The 14,444-nt window shown below is 39.2% G+C and overlaps 1 protein-coding gene across 1 annotated transcript in view; it reads left to right on the forward strand.

Moving 5' to 3' along the window:
* ANXA5 (annexin A5) overlaps positions 1–12,554 on the forward strand; it is a 31,362-nt gene extending 18,808 nt beyond the window's left edge. The window contains exons 7-13 of the mRNA XM_022596262.2: positions 2,587–2,666; positions 3,101–3,157; positions 7,592–7,685; positions 8,579–8,674; positions 10,232–10,290; positions 10,496–10,618; positions 12,026–12,554. Of these exons, the coding sequence (XP_022451970.1) occupies positions 2,587–2,666; positions 3,101–3,157; positions 7,592–7,685; positions 8,579–8,674; positions 10,232–10,290; positions 10,496–10,618; positions 12,026–12,085 (569 nt within the window). The 3' untranslated portion in view covers positions 12,086–12,554. The remainder of the gene's footprint in view (positions 1–2,586; positions 2,667–3,100; positions 3,158–7,591; positions 7,686–8,578; positions 8,675–10,231; positions 10,291–10,495; positions 10,619–12,025) is intronic.
* The last annotated feature ends 1,890 nt before the right edge of the window (positions 12,555–14,444 follow it).

A 14,444-nucleotide genomic window follows, 5' to 3' on the forward strand; every position in this document is an offset into this window, starting at 1 on the left:
GTATTTGTAAGAAACTTCTGTTGAGGATAGGACTTATTTTCATATAGGATTTACAGTCAGTGTTGGGATATACAGGTTGTCTCTTTCACATTAAATTTAAGATGTAAGTGGTTTTTCTTCCTTAAAAATTTCAGTTTTATGTTGGTAGAAGTTAAGAATTACTAAAAAGGAAAAGAAACCTTGTCCAAATCAGAGTCGATAATGTCTGAGTAAATGTATGTCATTCTAGCTAAGGGGAGTGCTTGACTACTCTGCATTTTGACTTTCTTTTTGGTGTCTTTTCTTTTGGATTTTTAAAATTTTTTTGTGTGAAAAAAACCCTATATTTCAATCTGAAGCATATCCTGTTAATGGAACCAAGAAAATGTAATAAAAAGTAAAAGTAGGGAATTCTTTTCTCATCAGATTTTCTGTAAAAGACTCTGCTCTCTGCGTGACTTAGGAGGATCAGACTGTCCAGATTGTCAGCTCAGTCAACAGACCTCCAAGCCTAGTGCCTGCAGCTAGGAAAATGGGTCCCTATCTTGGCATTAGCTGGTTAATCTTAGAAATGACCGTGTAACCCAGCAAGTTAGAATGGTGTGAAATTTATGGCCACTAAACAATTACCTTTTTTTTTTTTTTTTTTTTGCGGTACCCGGGCCTCTCACTGTTGTGGCCTCTCACGTTGCGGAGCACAGGCTCCGGACACGCAGGCCCAGCGGCCATGGCTCACAGGCCCAGCCTGCTCCGTGGCATGTGGGATCTTTCTGGACCGGGGCACGAACCCGTGTCCCCTGCATCAGCAGGCGGACTCTCAACCACTGCGCCATCAGGGAAGCCCAACAATTACCTTTTGAAGCGCTGGAATCTTTCTTTCCTGCTCCTCTTTTTGAAGTTGGATAGGACCCAACCACTAAGGCAGAGGTGATACATGTATCTCAGCTGCAGGTGATCACGCTTGAGTTTTTACCTGATATAACATTCACATATCTCCTTCTGGGGTTGTTGACATTGATGAATGAGCCTTTGTGCTGCCGGGTGACAGATGGGGTGCCACAAGAGGTATAGTAACTGTGTGTGGTCCATCCAGTCAGCCGTGCTATTGTGCACTTGCTATGTGTCCAGCAGCGTACTGGCTGTCATGAATGATGCAGAAGATGCACATAACAAAGCTCCTGTCCTCAAGGAGTTTGCAATCTATTTAGGGATGACATGACTTAGAAAAAGCTGCAAGAGTTACAGGATAGTAAAATTCAAACATCGAACATGTTTAATGAAAGAATTCATTCAGAGAAGAGAGGTCATTTTGGCTTTGGATGTAAGGAGAGGCTTCTTCACAGGGCAGTCAGACACTGAGCCAGGGTTTCAAGACTAGATAGGTTTCGAGTGGGTGAAGAAGGCATTTTTGGTCAAGGTCCACCCACTGTCTGCCACGGCATGGAGACCAGTTTGACAAAAGTATACTGAGGGAACAAAGAGAATGTGACTGTAGTGGAGGGAATGCGCATGTCCATTGTGGAGATAGACTGAATAAGTGCAGTTAGGCTCTGTTACAGATGGTTTTGTATGACTGGATTAGAAGTTTGGACTTGGTTCAAAAGCACTGTAAGCTCCTGAATGGATAGTAGAGTATTAAAGGGGCAATTGAGGTCAGGAAGAAGGTTTGAATTAAGAGGCTGATTAGGTAGCTGTGTTGGGAGAGGTAAGCTGGGTAGTTATGGCTCAGCCTAGGCTGGTGGGAGGTATGAGGCGAATCAGAGGAGAAATATAAATGGATTTGGTGGTTGATTATATATAGGTGTTGGAGTAGAGGAAGGAATAAAAAATTCCTTCAAGGTTTTGTATTTGAGCAACTGATTGAATTAGATATGTATCTCTTTTGTACCTTTAGAAGTGTCAAACTTTTAAACTTTGTCTCCTTTCAAATAATGATGAAATGTTTAAATGCCTTAGAGTAATACCTCCTTTCCTTCAATGGCAGCTGGTTGTGAGATGGTGAAAAGTGCCTGTAGACTCTTGTAGATCCTGGTTTTCCCCTTTGCTGTGGCTTTATGTCTGTCGAATAGCTGGAAATGGAGGGGAGAAGGGCGTATTTTAAAATATCACTGCTGTCTCTCAGAGTTAACTTTATTTGTTGCAGAGGAAAAATATCTTATTAGGAGAAGGAATGGCCATGCCCCAAAGGAAAAAAAAACTCAGAATATTTGAGAGTGGAAGACCTTTCGAGATGAATCATGTAAAACATTTGAAAGAAAGGGAAACAAAGTTTAAAATTAAGATTGATTGTATTTTAGAGACTTTCCAGTACCATCATGTATCTGATTAATAACAGATTAATAACTACGTTGGTTGAGAGCATTTCTAAATGGCCGAGTCATGATTTAGGTTTGAACTGTGTGCTTTTGGGAGACTTTAATTTCTTTTCTTCCAGCCACTCACCACTTAAAACATTTGCCTTCAGTCTTCAGAGTGCTCAGAGAAGCATGAACTATTATGCTGATCAAATATTTCTTCCTTTATGTCTCTTCCATTTGATTAATGGGGCAAGATATCCTTTTCTAGTTGAAAGAAGCTGTAAATAAGTGTGAAATTATTCTGTTGCAGAATATGGCTCGAGCCTGGAAGATGATGTGGTGGGGGACACTTCAGGGTACTACCAGAGGATGTTGGTGGTCCTCCTTCAGGTATTGGGTGGAGGCTCTTTGTGGTTTAAAAAACCTGAAGCTGGACTGGTCTGAATCTAGTTAAGTCAAGTCACTTAAAATTCTTTTATTTATTTCTGGTACTTGCTTGATTCTGGCTGTGAGGTGCCAGTGTGTGTTTGTGTTTCAGAATATCTGACCTGAACTCGTAATAGCTAACTCATAGTTTTTTGGGGGTTTTTTTGTATATCACTGTCCTCTTTTATTCATAGATTTTAAAATCAAGAGGGTCAGGTTGGTTTTGGACAGTGTTTGTGTGATAATGTAAAGATATTGTAGGATTGATAAGATCTTAATTAATGCATATTATTCCTAAGAGAAAAAGCTTTATGTGCAAAACCATTAGGTGGAACCGTTTTTTCTTTAGAACAGAAATACTCATGTAATGCAATAACATAACATATTATCTCTTCTAGGCTAATAGAGACCCTGATGCTGGAATTGATGAAGCACAGGTTGAACAAGATGCTCAGGTGAGTGAGACTTAATCTGTGATGACTTTATTATGACATAAATGAAAAAAGAATCCATGCTAATGTCAAATCATAATATGTGTAATAGCATCTAAAAATAGTCTAACGGGTCGTTTACAAATCATAAGACCCATGTAAGTAGATGGCCAACAAAATGTTTTATCCCAAGGCTGAAATGAAATAAAATAAATTACATGTAAATAATGAGTTCCACCTGGATATGTTATTTTCCTTTAGATTATGGGACATTCTCAAAATAGAGAATTTTACAAGAAAACCAGGTGTTATGGATTCTACTGCCAATGTGGCAGTCTCTTCGTAGAAAAGGATAAAGAAGAAAAAATACCTTAGTGGTAAATGGTGTTTTATTACATAATAGATGACACGTTATTGTAGAATTTGAAAATTCCTCCACCTTTCCTTTGATAGACTTCTAAACAGGATTGTTCTTTTGTCAGTTGCTCTTTAGTCACTCCCTAATGAAATTTTGTACTTAAGTGGCTTTTAAATTCCATTATCGTCTCAGTATGGTTTATAAAGTAGTCAAATGTAGGAAATAAGTGTTAGGAAATTTGAAACATGAGACCTGAAAACTGGAAAATGGTAATAAAGGAATTACTTGGGTTCCTAGAATCACATATCGTAGTCCTGTCTCTCATAGGCATACCTTGGAGATGTTGTGGGTTTGGTTCTAGACCACTACACTAAAGTGACTATCACAGTAAAGCAAGTTACATAATTACTTTGGTTTCCCAGTGCATATAGAAGTTATGTTTACACTATACTTCAGTAACTGTGCAATAGCATTATATCTAAAACACAGTGTACGTCCCTTAAATAATTCCTCTTCAGGGGCCAGTCCTCAAATTAGCTGCTTTTCAGGTCTCCCGGCCTGACCCCCAGGTGTGTGTCAGGTGCTCCTTACAGGGGAGACTATAGCATCTCAAGCTTCCTGCCACAGTTCTTGCCACCTAATATGGAAGCTGCCTATTTACCTGACTGACCACCCAGGGCACTCTGAGCTGTCAGTTCAATCTGTATCCTTTGCCCCTAGCATATGGTTAGCACTTAGTAACTATGAGTTGCTGACGAGTGACCCAGTGCATAACTCTAACATAGAGGGGATCATTTCTGTTTTCTAGATAAGGAAACTGAAGCTCAGGGGTTCGAGAAACAAGCCCATGGCCCCCACTGAGTGGGAATGGAGCTGGAATTTCCACCTGGGCCCATCTGACCCCAAAGCCCTTCCTCTTTCACTAGACAACAGTCTTGGCGTTCTTACCCGTTAGCTCCTTTCTCTCCTTTCCGCTACCATAAAACACGCTTAGTAAGTATAGATTGGAAGGAAAGATCTCGCTTAACCCGGCCTACTTACAAACCCATCCTCCCAAGCTGTTAGGGGCTTTGCTCATTGCTGAGACGAGCTTGTTGCTTTCCAGGCTTGCACTGTCTGTGGGTCTGTAGGAGATGTGCTGGCTCTCACACTCCTGCTCTCAGGACTGGGACTTCTGCATGCTTTTCAGGGGTCGTGGTCACGGTGAAAGGAGCAGCTTAATAGTCTCAGACGACTGCAGTGAGGCCTGCATTAGCGGGCGGTGGGTGGGCAGGTTTCCCAGCACAGCTGGTGGTGTGACGAGAGCACTGCTGCAGCGTGAGGCTACTGAACGGGAACAGTACATTTGTACCTCGTTTTCATTGATTTCTCTGCTTGGAGCACTCACTGTAGACCAGTGCTTCTCAGACTTTAATGTGCCTATAAATCCTTTGGGGATCTCCTTAAACTGCAGATTCTGACTCAGTAGGTCTGGGTGGGGCCTGGGATCTGCATTTCTAACAAGCCCTCAGGTGATGCCCGTGCTGGTACTGGGGCCGCACTTTGAGTACTGAGGCTGTATAGGCATCACTTAACCTCTGCTGCAGGGGATATGACCATTCAGAACCCTGAAGGGGAAACTTTGTACATCTGAAAACTGACTTACGAAGTTACTTTAACATACCCCTGAAACAGTATCCAGGCTTTCTTTACCTTTTCAGTGACCAGGGACAACACAGAATACAGACTGGCTGTTGATCTTTGATTCATAAAAATCTTATTAATTAATTCAGCCTGTTGAAAACAATTACCCTTTCAGCATTATAAAAAAGGAACACACCCATTTATACCTTGTAGCAAGGGTACCTGGGCTGTTATCACTGATGGGAATTTCAGATTTCTTAATTGAGAGTCATCCAACTAAGGGGCCCTTTTATAAGCATTTGAATTTTTTTCCCTACTGATACCTGGCACTAAGAGGATTCCTGTTATTTCAGGGATTTGATAAGCCTCAATGAGTCATTCACCTGGGAATTGAACATTTTGTAGTTAATTCACTTAACTTTTTAACATTTTTAATGCATTGAACTGATTTTACTTCCTCCCCTACCAAATCCTTGTTTTATGCTTTCTCTGGAGAGAAAGTTGAACTCTTAAAGGAAGGAGGGAGAAGGGAATCAATGCTTATTGAGTACCTGCTATTGATTGCCTGACACTGTTCAGTGCATTCATTATGTGAGTTATATAATCTCCATTAATAACTCTATAGAAATATTATTCCTACTGTGTAGGTGAAGACACTGAGGCTCAAGAAGAGATTAAGTAACTCATCTAAGACTCACAGATAGGACAGGACCAGTTCTGTTTTGATTCCAAAACCTCTGTACTTTGCACTGAACCAGAGGTTATCAAACTGCTTGGGCTAAACTGTAAAGCCCCCTCTGAGGGAAGGGGGAGGGTGAGGAGGTGTGAGGGTCCCTCATCCAGAAGAGCTCCGTGGATATTGGGCAGCCTCATTTAACCCTTACATTAAGACAAGGCAAAACAAAAGACTTTTAAATATTGCTGTATATGATGATACCGTCATTATTATTGCATATGATTCAGTTAGTAGTAGTTTTAGACTAGGTAATGATCCCAAACGTAATTCTTCCAAGAAAATTAAGAGATTATAGTTAAAAGTAGCCATCTCACCAGGTTTTTCCATACAACTGCTACAGCTACTAGAGAACATCCCTAGAAATATAGAACAATTGGTAAGAAAGGAGGCTTCAGCAGCGCTTGCAGTATTGTACAGGATGAGCCCTTCACCACTTTTAGGCATTAATGTATACGTATATCTCATCTGTGTGTGGAAAACATACTAGAGGTAGTAGCCAGTATCTTTGGGATGTTGATATTCTTGGTAATTTAAATTTCCTTATTTATGTTTTTTCTCTGTTTTATAAAATTTATCAATGAACATGTGTAATTTTTGTAATTAGATTAAAAAAGTTATCTTAAGAGAGGTGTACAGCACCCTGATATAGTTCTAAGGTTTAGATACTTGCATGACTTTCGTAGTAACACTCTTTTTAGTTTTGAAGAGCATGCTCACATGACCAGGATTGATGTTGTGTATTTTTATCATTAAAATAAATTAATTTCAATATTGAGCATAGAGATGATTCTCTGGAAGTGTAATACAAAATAGATCTGTAGTAGCGTAGTCTATATTCTTAAACATACTGTGATCAAAATTCCTACATCCAAACACGTGCTTTGATCACCTCGTATCATTTGTTTTGCCACTTGTGGCCGTAAAGGCAGCTCGGCGTAGTAGTCTCAGCAAATTGCATTTGGCTTGCTTTAATAGGTATACTTACCTTGAAATGATTAGAAGGGTAGTGTAGACATTTTAAAGATTGATGCTTTGGGTTTTAATAAATAATCTACAACCCAATAAGTGGACTCAGATTTAATGATGATGTTTGTATATAATTTTTTCAGCAATGATATGGACATTGGAAAGCATATATTCTTTTCCATGTAAAAAGGTAAATGTAGACACTCAAACTATTCAACAAGTATATGTTAAGTGCCTGCTGTATGTCAGGCACTGTGCTGTATTAACAATGTTTTAAAAATTCTTTGTGATCTTTTACAAATGGGAAAACTTTTTGTAGCTAGCATTGGTTAAATTTCAGTTGTAAAGAGAGAATATGGAGTTTTATCATGTATTACTGAACAGCTACAAGAGCAAGCAAAACAGAAAACGCAGACCCCTTAGCTCCTAGTTAAACTTTCCCAGTCTGTAAATGGATGTATCAGCAGTGAGGTAATCAGAACTTTCCACCAACCACATCATTGCTCCTGAATGATTGGAAGTCATGGTAGACACTTTGGGGACATTTAACCTGGCACTATTGCTCTGCTTTATTGCTTTGCCACAGTTTAGTGGCAAGCTCCCAAGTAGCCCCAGACTTAGTGAGCTGAGTTTCAGAGTAGGAAACATCAGAACTGAAAAACATAAGATGATGAATCAGGCAAATTCATATTCAGGGAGTAAAACCCAAGTGTGATTAAGAACCTGGACATGAGATGGGAGAACAATTTATTAATTGAGGTTGAAATTTTCACAGGCTTTGTTTCAGGCTGGAGAACTTAAATGGGGAACAGATGAAGAAAAGTTTATTACTATCTTTGGAACACGAAGTGTGTCTCATTTGAGAAGGGGTGAGTGATAAAAATGTGTATGATACGTATGGTACTTTGATTAATTTTGAAAGTACAAGTCAGTATGCCAAAATACCTGCTGCATAACAGGCTCTTGCGGAATGGATCAGTTTTTAAATTTCTTCCTTTTGGTGACCTTGAGAAATCTCATAGTTCTCTGCTTCTCTTGTAGCTTTTACAAAACTTAGAGATCCTTAGTCCACTCTTTGCTATCAGGGTGATGAGGGAGATAGGCCTCTAGATTGTTGCTCATAGTGACAAATCACTGAGCTGTAGCTCACTACAAGTATTTCCTCTTAGATAGTGTTACCTAAGAGCTCACTTCTGGGTATTCATCAGTACTTGTGGTATCAAGTGGGAATAAGTTCACGGGCAAGTGACAGAAAACCCTACTAATAGTGGCTTTAATATTGGGCTTTCTGTAGGTAAGATTCCTTGGCTGATTTGGCAGGACATAGGCCCTTTCTGTTTTCCTTCTCCGCTGTCCTTAGTGCTTTGGTTCTCTTTTTCATCTTCGGTACTTCGTTGTCACACGATGACTACTGTTGCTCCAAACATACCAACCATTTTCACAGCAAGAAGAAAAGAAAGGGGTAAACTCACCATATCTGTCTGTTACTTTTAATTGGGAAAGAGAAAGATTTTTCAGAATCCTCTCCCACAGATTTCCCTTTAGCTCTCATTGGTTATAACCAGTAAGGAGGGGCTGGGAAATGAGTGAACAAAGAACACTTAGAATCCATTGTTTCGGGCTTGGCACGTTGAGGCTCTGAACAAAATCAAGGTCTGTCAGCAAGGAGAAAGGGGAGATTTGTGTTTGGTAGGACAGTGCCTGGTGAGAGGAAGTATCTTTCTGGAAAGAGTGATTCATAAATTGTTTTCCTGTTTTCTAGTGTTTGACAAATACATGACTATATCAGGATTTCAAATTGAAGAAACCATTGACCGAGAGACTTCTGGTAATTTGGAACAACTGCTCCTTGCTGTCGGTAGGTAATTTTATAATGTATATAATATTCATGGTGTTAAAAGTATTTTATTCAGTTGAAGCTATATCTGAAAATAACCATCTATTTCTTTATTAAAAAAGAGCTTATCATGATATTTGGGTGAAGCAGACTCCTAAATTTCCAATTCAAAATCTGTCTTGATGTTGGAAATACGTGAAATATCTGGTTATTTCATTTAATCTTATGGAAACATTAAGAGAATTGTTTAAAAATCATTTTGAAGCTGCATTAAAAGTATTACTGTTTCATTGTGAATCTGAAATGTGGGCATTGTAATCTCAGAGGCTTGTAAATGTTACTTCTGATATCTGTGAAATTTTATTTTCTTTAGAATACCATCCTCACAGTTTTGAAGCAGACTGAGAAATTGGAATCTGATTTAGAATAAGTATCTTTGATATAATGGAAGATGTGTGATAGTGGTTATTTTTCTGAGTAAATAGTTTAGAATTTTATTTTAGCTAAATATTCAGAATAACCTGGAAAAATTGGAGAAACGAGTTTGTGCAGTTTATTGTCGTATTACGTACTCACCAAATTCCAGGGAGAATGTAGTTTGTGAGTTCCCTGTGGTCCCAGCTTTCATATGGGTTTGGAGTTAACCTCTGTCTGCTATTTGTTCTGAGTATTTGGTGTTGAGCTGAAGCTTCTGTGCTCTCTGTCTTCTGGAGAATAAGCTAAATGTGTGTATATACCAGCACTAACAGTAACCTTTCATTTGAGTCCACAGTTAATGAATTTTAACAGAAATCTTTTAGATGACCCCTTCATAATAGAATACACATAAAAGTTATGACAGATTTAGTTACTGGTGGCTGTTTTCTTAAGCATTGGAGAAGAACACACCACCCCCAATCAAGGATTTGTTATTTTTATATATTAGGGAATTTTTATGATAGTTTCTGAAGCTAAGCAGACTGAGTTCTGAGGAGCCCTAACATACAATAGATATGTACGTGTTCGGGGAAGATACTCTTTTCTGTTACCAGTTTATCTGGATGTTTCTACCAAAATGGGTGAGTCTTGTGCTGCTCTGTGTGAATCATGGACGTTATATCAATAGAATACGGAGGGAATACCTATATTAAGATTTCAGACAGATAGTCTAAGGTTTGTCAGATTAGATGGGGTAGTAATCTTACATTATTTGCTTGAATATATTGGAATGAAAACTCCCAGGAGGTTTGTATAATTTACTGGGGATGAAGAAGGTTGTGGCGTAACAGCCCAGGCTGCCAAAACTGTTACAGCGAAAAGGTGCTCATAGAAGAAAGGGGCACTGAAAAACTTGCAGCCCCCATCCTACGTGCCTTTCTGTGTAGAACTCAGAACTCTACGGAAAACTCAAGCCAGTATCTATGGAGATTCTCTGTAGTCAGGAGATCAGAGCAGCTTGCAAATGAGCAGCTCTTGAGCCTGTGTTACTTTCATACTGTATTTAAGTAGAGCTATAAGCGTCAGGCAGCTTTGATTTTAATTACTTTATCCTTTTCACATCAGAATAGCATGTGACCATTATATTACTTATTTTTGTAGTGAAATCCATTCGCAGTATACCTGCCTACCTTGCAGAAACCCTCTACTATGCTATGAAGGTAAGTGCATGCCTTGAATCTTCTATCTAATTAATTTATCTCTCGTATGTTTTAGATGATAGACTTTGAGGCTTTTTTCCTCCTTAAAACAGGTAGTTCAATTCTACTAAATTGTTTTACTTTATTGACTCACCCCAACTCAGGGGAGTTTGATGCTATAATTGACATTTTTAAACACGTGCCTCTCTTTTGTTCTTTTTTAAAGGGAGCTGGGACAGATGATCATACCCTCATCAGAGTTGTGGTTTCCAGAAGTGAGATCGATCTGTTTAACATTAGGAAGGAGTTTAGGAAGAATTTTGCCACCTCTCTTTATTCCATGATTAAGGTAGTAGAACCTTTCTTTAAATGTTTAGAAATCCACAGCAGACCAGTGCATAGCTTGCAAGACATGGGTGGGAGAACCTAATTCCTGTGTTAAGTTTAGAGTTTTAGAGATGTGATTAGAGCTGTGAGTTACAAAGTTTGGCGTAATGTCCCCTGAAGTACGGGTGATGGCTCCTGAGTGAAAGACTGGCTCTTGGTGAAGGCCGAGGCTCCTGGTGAGCTTAGAAGCATTATTTAGTAGTGGTGACAGATGACTCACTAAACCCAGTCTTGTCCACGGTAATAATATGTTGGTTCTTTCTGCCTTTTATCAGTTCCAGCTGTCTTTATTAGTTTCTCCTTTCTTTCATATCAGTGTTTTCTTTCTTTATTGTCTGTTATCATCTTATCTCTGGTATTGGTTCAGAGTTCAGGAAAGAACCAACCAGGTCATATCAGGAGTAAGTAAAGAGCTTAAGTATTACTGTCATTTTCATCCTTTTAAAAGCAAGGGACACTGTGGCCTATAATTAAATTTGGCTTAAGGCCTTTTGACTTCCTCATTCTTTCTTTTCCTCTCTCCCTCCCTCCCTCCCTCCCTCTGTCTGCCTTTCTGTCCTTTTTTGTCTCTCTGTCTTGGTCTTTCTCTTTGCTAAAGGGGAATGTGGGCTGTGTGCAAAGCAGCATCTCAGTTGAGAAAGCGTTGAACTTTGTGTGTGCGTCGTGTGCTGGGCTGAAGGGTACTAGAGAGTTCTCCCAGTGACTCATAGCTTGAAACGTTAACTTATCCCACACATCTGTGCATGACACGAGCAGAGGCAAAATGTACCTTACCCTTCTGTCTTTGAGGTAAAGCCATAACAGCCAGGCGGTCCCAGCATTGCCCCCCATAGCCAGCCATATGCTATGTGATAAGACAGGGGTCCCCAACTCCCGGGATGTAATGCCTGATGATCTGAGTTGGAGCTGCTGTAATAATAATAGAAATAAAGTGCACAGTAAATGTAATGCCCTCGAATCATCCCGAAACCATCCCCTGCCCCCTGGTCCTTGGAAAAATTGTCTTCCATGAAAACAGTGCCTGGTGCCCAAAAAGTTAGGGACTGCTGTGATGAGAGACTCAGAGTTCGTTTAGAAACCTTGACTTGAACATGGTTGTAAAAGCTTCCCTGTTCTCTGTGTTACTAGAGGGAAGAACATACTTCACTGTCTTAGGTAGAACTGTGCTTTTAAGGGGTAAAATTAGAAAGTTAAACATCAGTTGCATCAGTAGGAAATTCTCTGTAAAGCATTCCTGTTGTGAAAGGCACTCACAGAGAGATTACCCACATGGGGGAAACGTCATGTGAATAAAACCTGTTGCCAGATATGTCTTAGTTTTTTATTTTCTGTGAGTCATGGGGGTTAACGGAGTACATTTGGGTTTCAGGGGGACACATCTGGGGACTATAAGAAAGCCCTCCTGCTGCTCTGTGGAGAAGATGACTGATGTGCGCCTGGGGAGAGACCCTGCACCGTGCCTGCCACCGTCACCACTGCCTTCCTGCAGTGCATCTCACTGCACTTCCTGCACGCCAGTGCGTGGCACGTTGCCTTATTCATGCCAGCATGCTATGACCAAAACATATATGTTGTAGAAGAAAATAGTAGTGCTCCTTTCTGATCTTCACTTAAAATCCTTCTCTTTGACTGTCATAGTCCTGAAGTGTACTTATGTTACTAAGACTAAAGTCTGGGTCATTTATATTTTCCTTTAAGAGGTCAGACTGCTTTCAGCCTTTTTAAAAAACTTCATTTATATTAAATTGATAACCGCATTACCTTAACCAGAACCTTAGCCTTGAAATTGTGAACTCCTGGAAATGTTATTAATCAAGTTTGCTACTAAATTAAACCTGAAACATTATGGAGGTTGCATTCAAAGGGTTAATGAATAATAAACGTTTCCTTCCTCCTGAGTTACGTGTGGGTGTATGTCTAAAGAAAACTTATTTAATTTACCTACTTAACAATGATATGTTTTTTCAAGCTAGTCGGTTGACAGTGTTGTCAGTTGACAACTGAATTTATAGTTGGCTTTTGGGTGAAAAGCTTGAAATACAACATGCAAAATGAATTGTCTGTGCAGTGTGGAATGAGGGAAGAGTTGAAGGGGGTCTCTGATTTATTGGTGGCGTGTTTAATGTGGGCATCAATTAAAGCAATGCTTACGTTAGTTGCATAGTAGAAAAGCTGATTTTAAAACTTAACCTAAAATTTCAGAGTGTTACTTTTCACTTTCCTGTTACAACTTGTTTTTCCTGTTTTTATCTACTACCTTCTTTGAGATAAAAAAGCAGGCAATATAGAGGCAAAAAGAGAGAAGCGGCTTCTTTCTTCTAATATTTACCTTTCAGTTTTCTGCTTTCAAACTGCTTCTTGAATTGGTGTCAATTTCCTTTTTTCATTTACTCCCTTATAAATGTATATTTTTAAAAGCAAGTGATTGCTATTAATAAGACATTTTAATAAATGGACTACTCTCCTACTGAAAACTCTTAATTAGTGATATTGTTCTTTTCACAAGCTTGGCTGGTCATCAGAATAACCGTGAGAGCTTTGAAAATTATGTGTGTGTATATATGACATGCTATTTTTTTTTCAAAAGCTCTCCGTAGGCAATTCTAATGCAGAGCCAAGTTGAGAATCAACTGCCTCTACTGCCCCCAGCCCCGCGTACTGAGATATAATTGACATACAGCACTGACAGGTTTAAGGCGTACAGCATAATGGCGTGACTTAGGTATGTTGAAAAATGATTGTCACAGTAAGTTTAGCTAATATCTATCATCTCATGTAGATTAAAAAAAAGAAAGAAGAAAACGTTTCTCCTGGTGATGAGAGCTCTTAGGGTTCTCTCCTAACAAGTTCCAAAAGGCCAGACAGCAGTGTTAAGTATAGTTACGTTGAACGTTACATCCCCAGGACTTACTTATCTCATAACTGGAAGTTTGTACATTTTGTCCACTTTCTTCCAATTCCCCACTCCCCACCCCTGCTTCTGAGAGCCACAAATCTGACCTCTTTTTCTGTTAGTGTTTGTTTGCTTTTTAGATTGTACATATAAATGAGATCGTGCAGTATTTGTCTCTCTCTGACTTATTTCACTGAGCATAATTCCCTCAAGATCCATCCACGTCGTCCCAAATGGCAAGAGGTTCATTTTTACGGATGAATAATATTCTGCTCTGTGTGCGTGCGTGTGTGTGTGTGTGTGTGTGTGTGAGTGTGTGTGTGTAGCAATCACTTTTTCTTTGTCCATTCATTGATGGATACTTAGGTTGCCTCTATGTCTTGACTACTGTAAATAATGAACATGGGGGTGCATATATCTTTCTGAGTTAGTGTTCTCATTTTCTTTGGATAAGTACCTAGAAGTGGAACTGCTGGATCATATGGTAGTTTAATTTTTTGAGGACCCTCCATGCTCTTTTCCATGGGGGCTGTATAAATTTACATTCCCACCAACAGTACACAAGGGTTCCCTTTTCTCCACATTCTCGTCAATGTTTGTTATTTCTTGTCTTTTTCATAATAGCCGTTCTAACGGGCAATATGATATCTCATTGTGGTTTTGATTTATGTTTTCCTGATTAGTGACGTTGAGCACCTTATCATGTACCTGTTTTGGCCATCCGTATGTCTTTTATAGAGAAAAGTCTATTCAGATCCTCTGCCCATTTTTTCATTGGATTATTTTTTGTTGTTATTCTTATTTGAATTCTTTATATATTTCGGATATTAACCCTTTATCAGACATATGATTTGCAAATATTTTCTCCCATTCTGTAAGTTGCCTTTTAATTTGT

The sequence above is a fragment of the Delphinapterus leucas genome, chromosome 5 (assembly GCF_059928025.1).
Source record: "Delphinapterus leucas isolate spDelLeu-1000000601 "Yukka" chromosome 5, BTC_Dleu_Yukka2, whole genome shotgun sequence".
In the NCBI taxonomy this organism is placed as follows: Eukaryota; Metazoa; Chordata; class Mammalia; order Artiodactyla; family Monodontidae; genus Delphinapterus; species Delphinapterus leucas.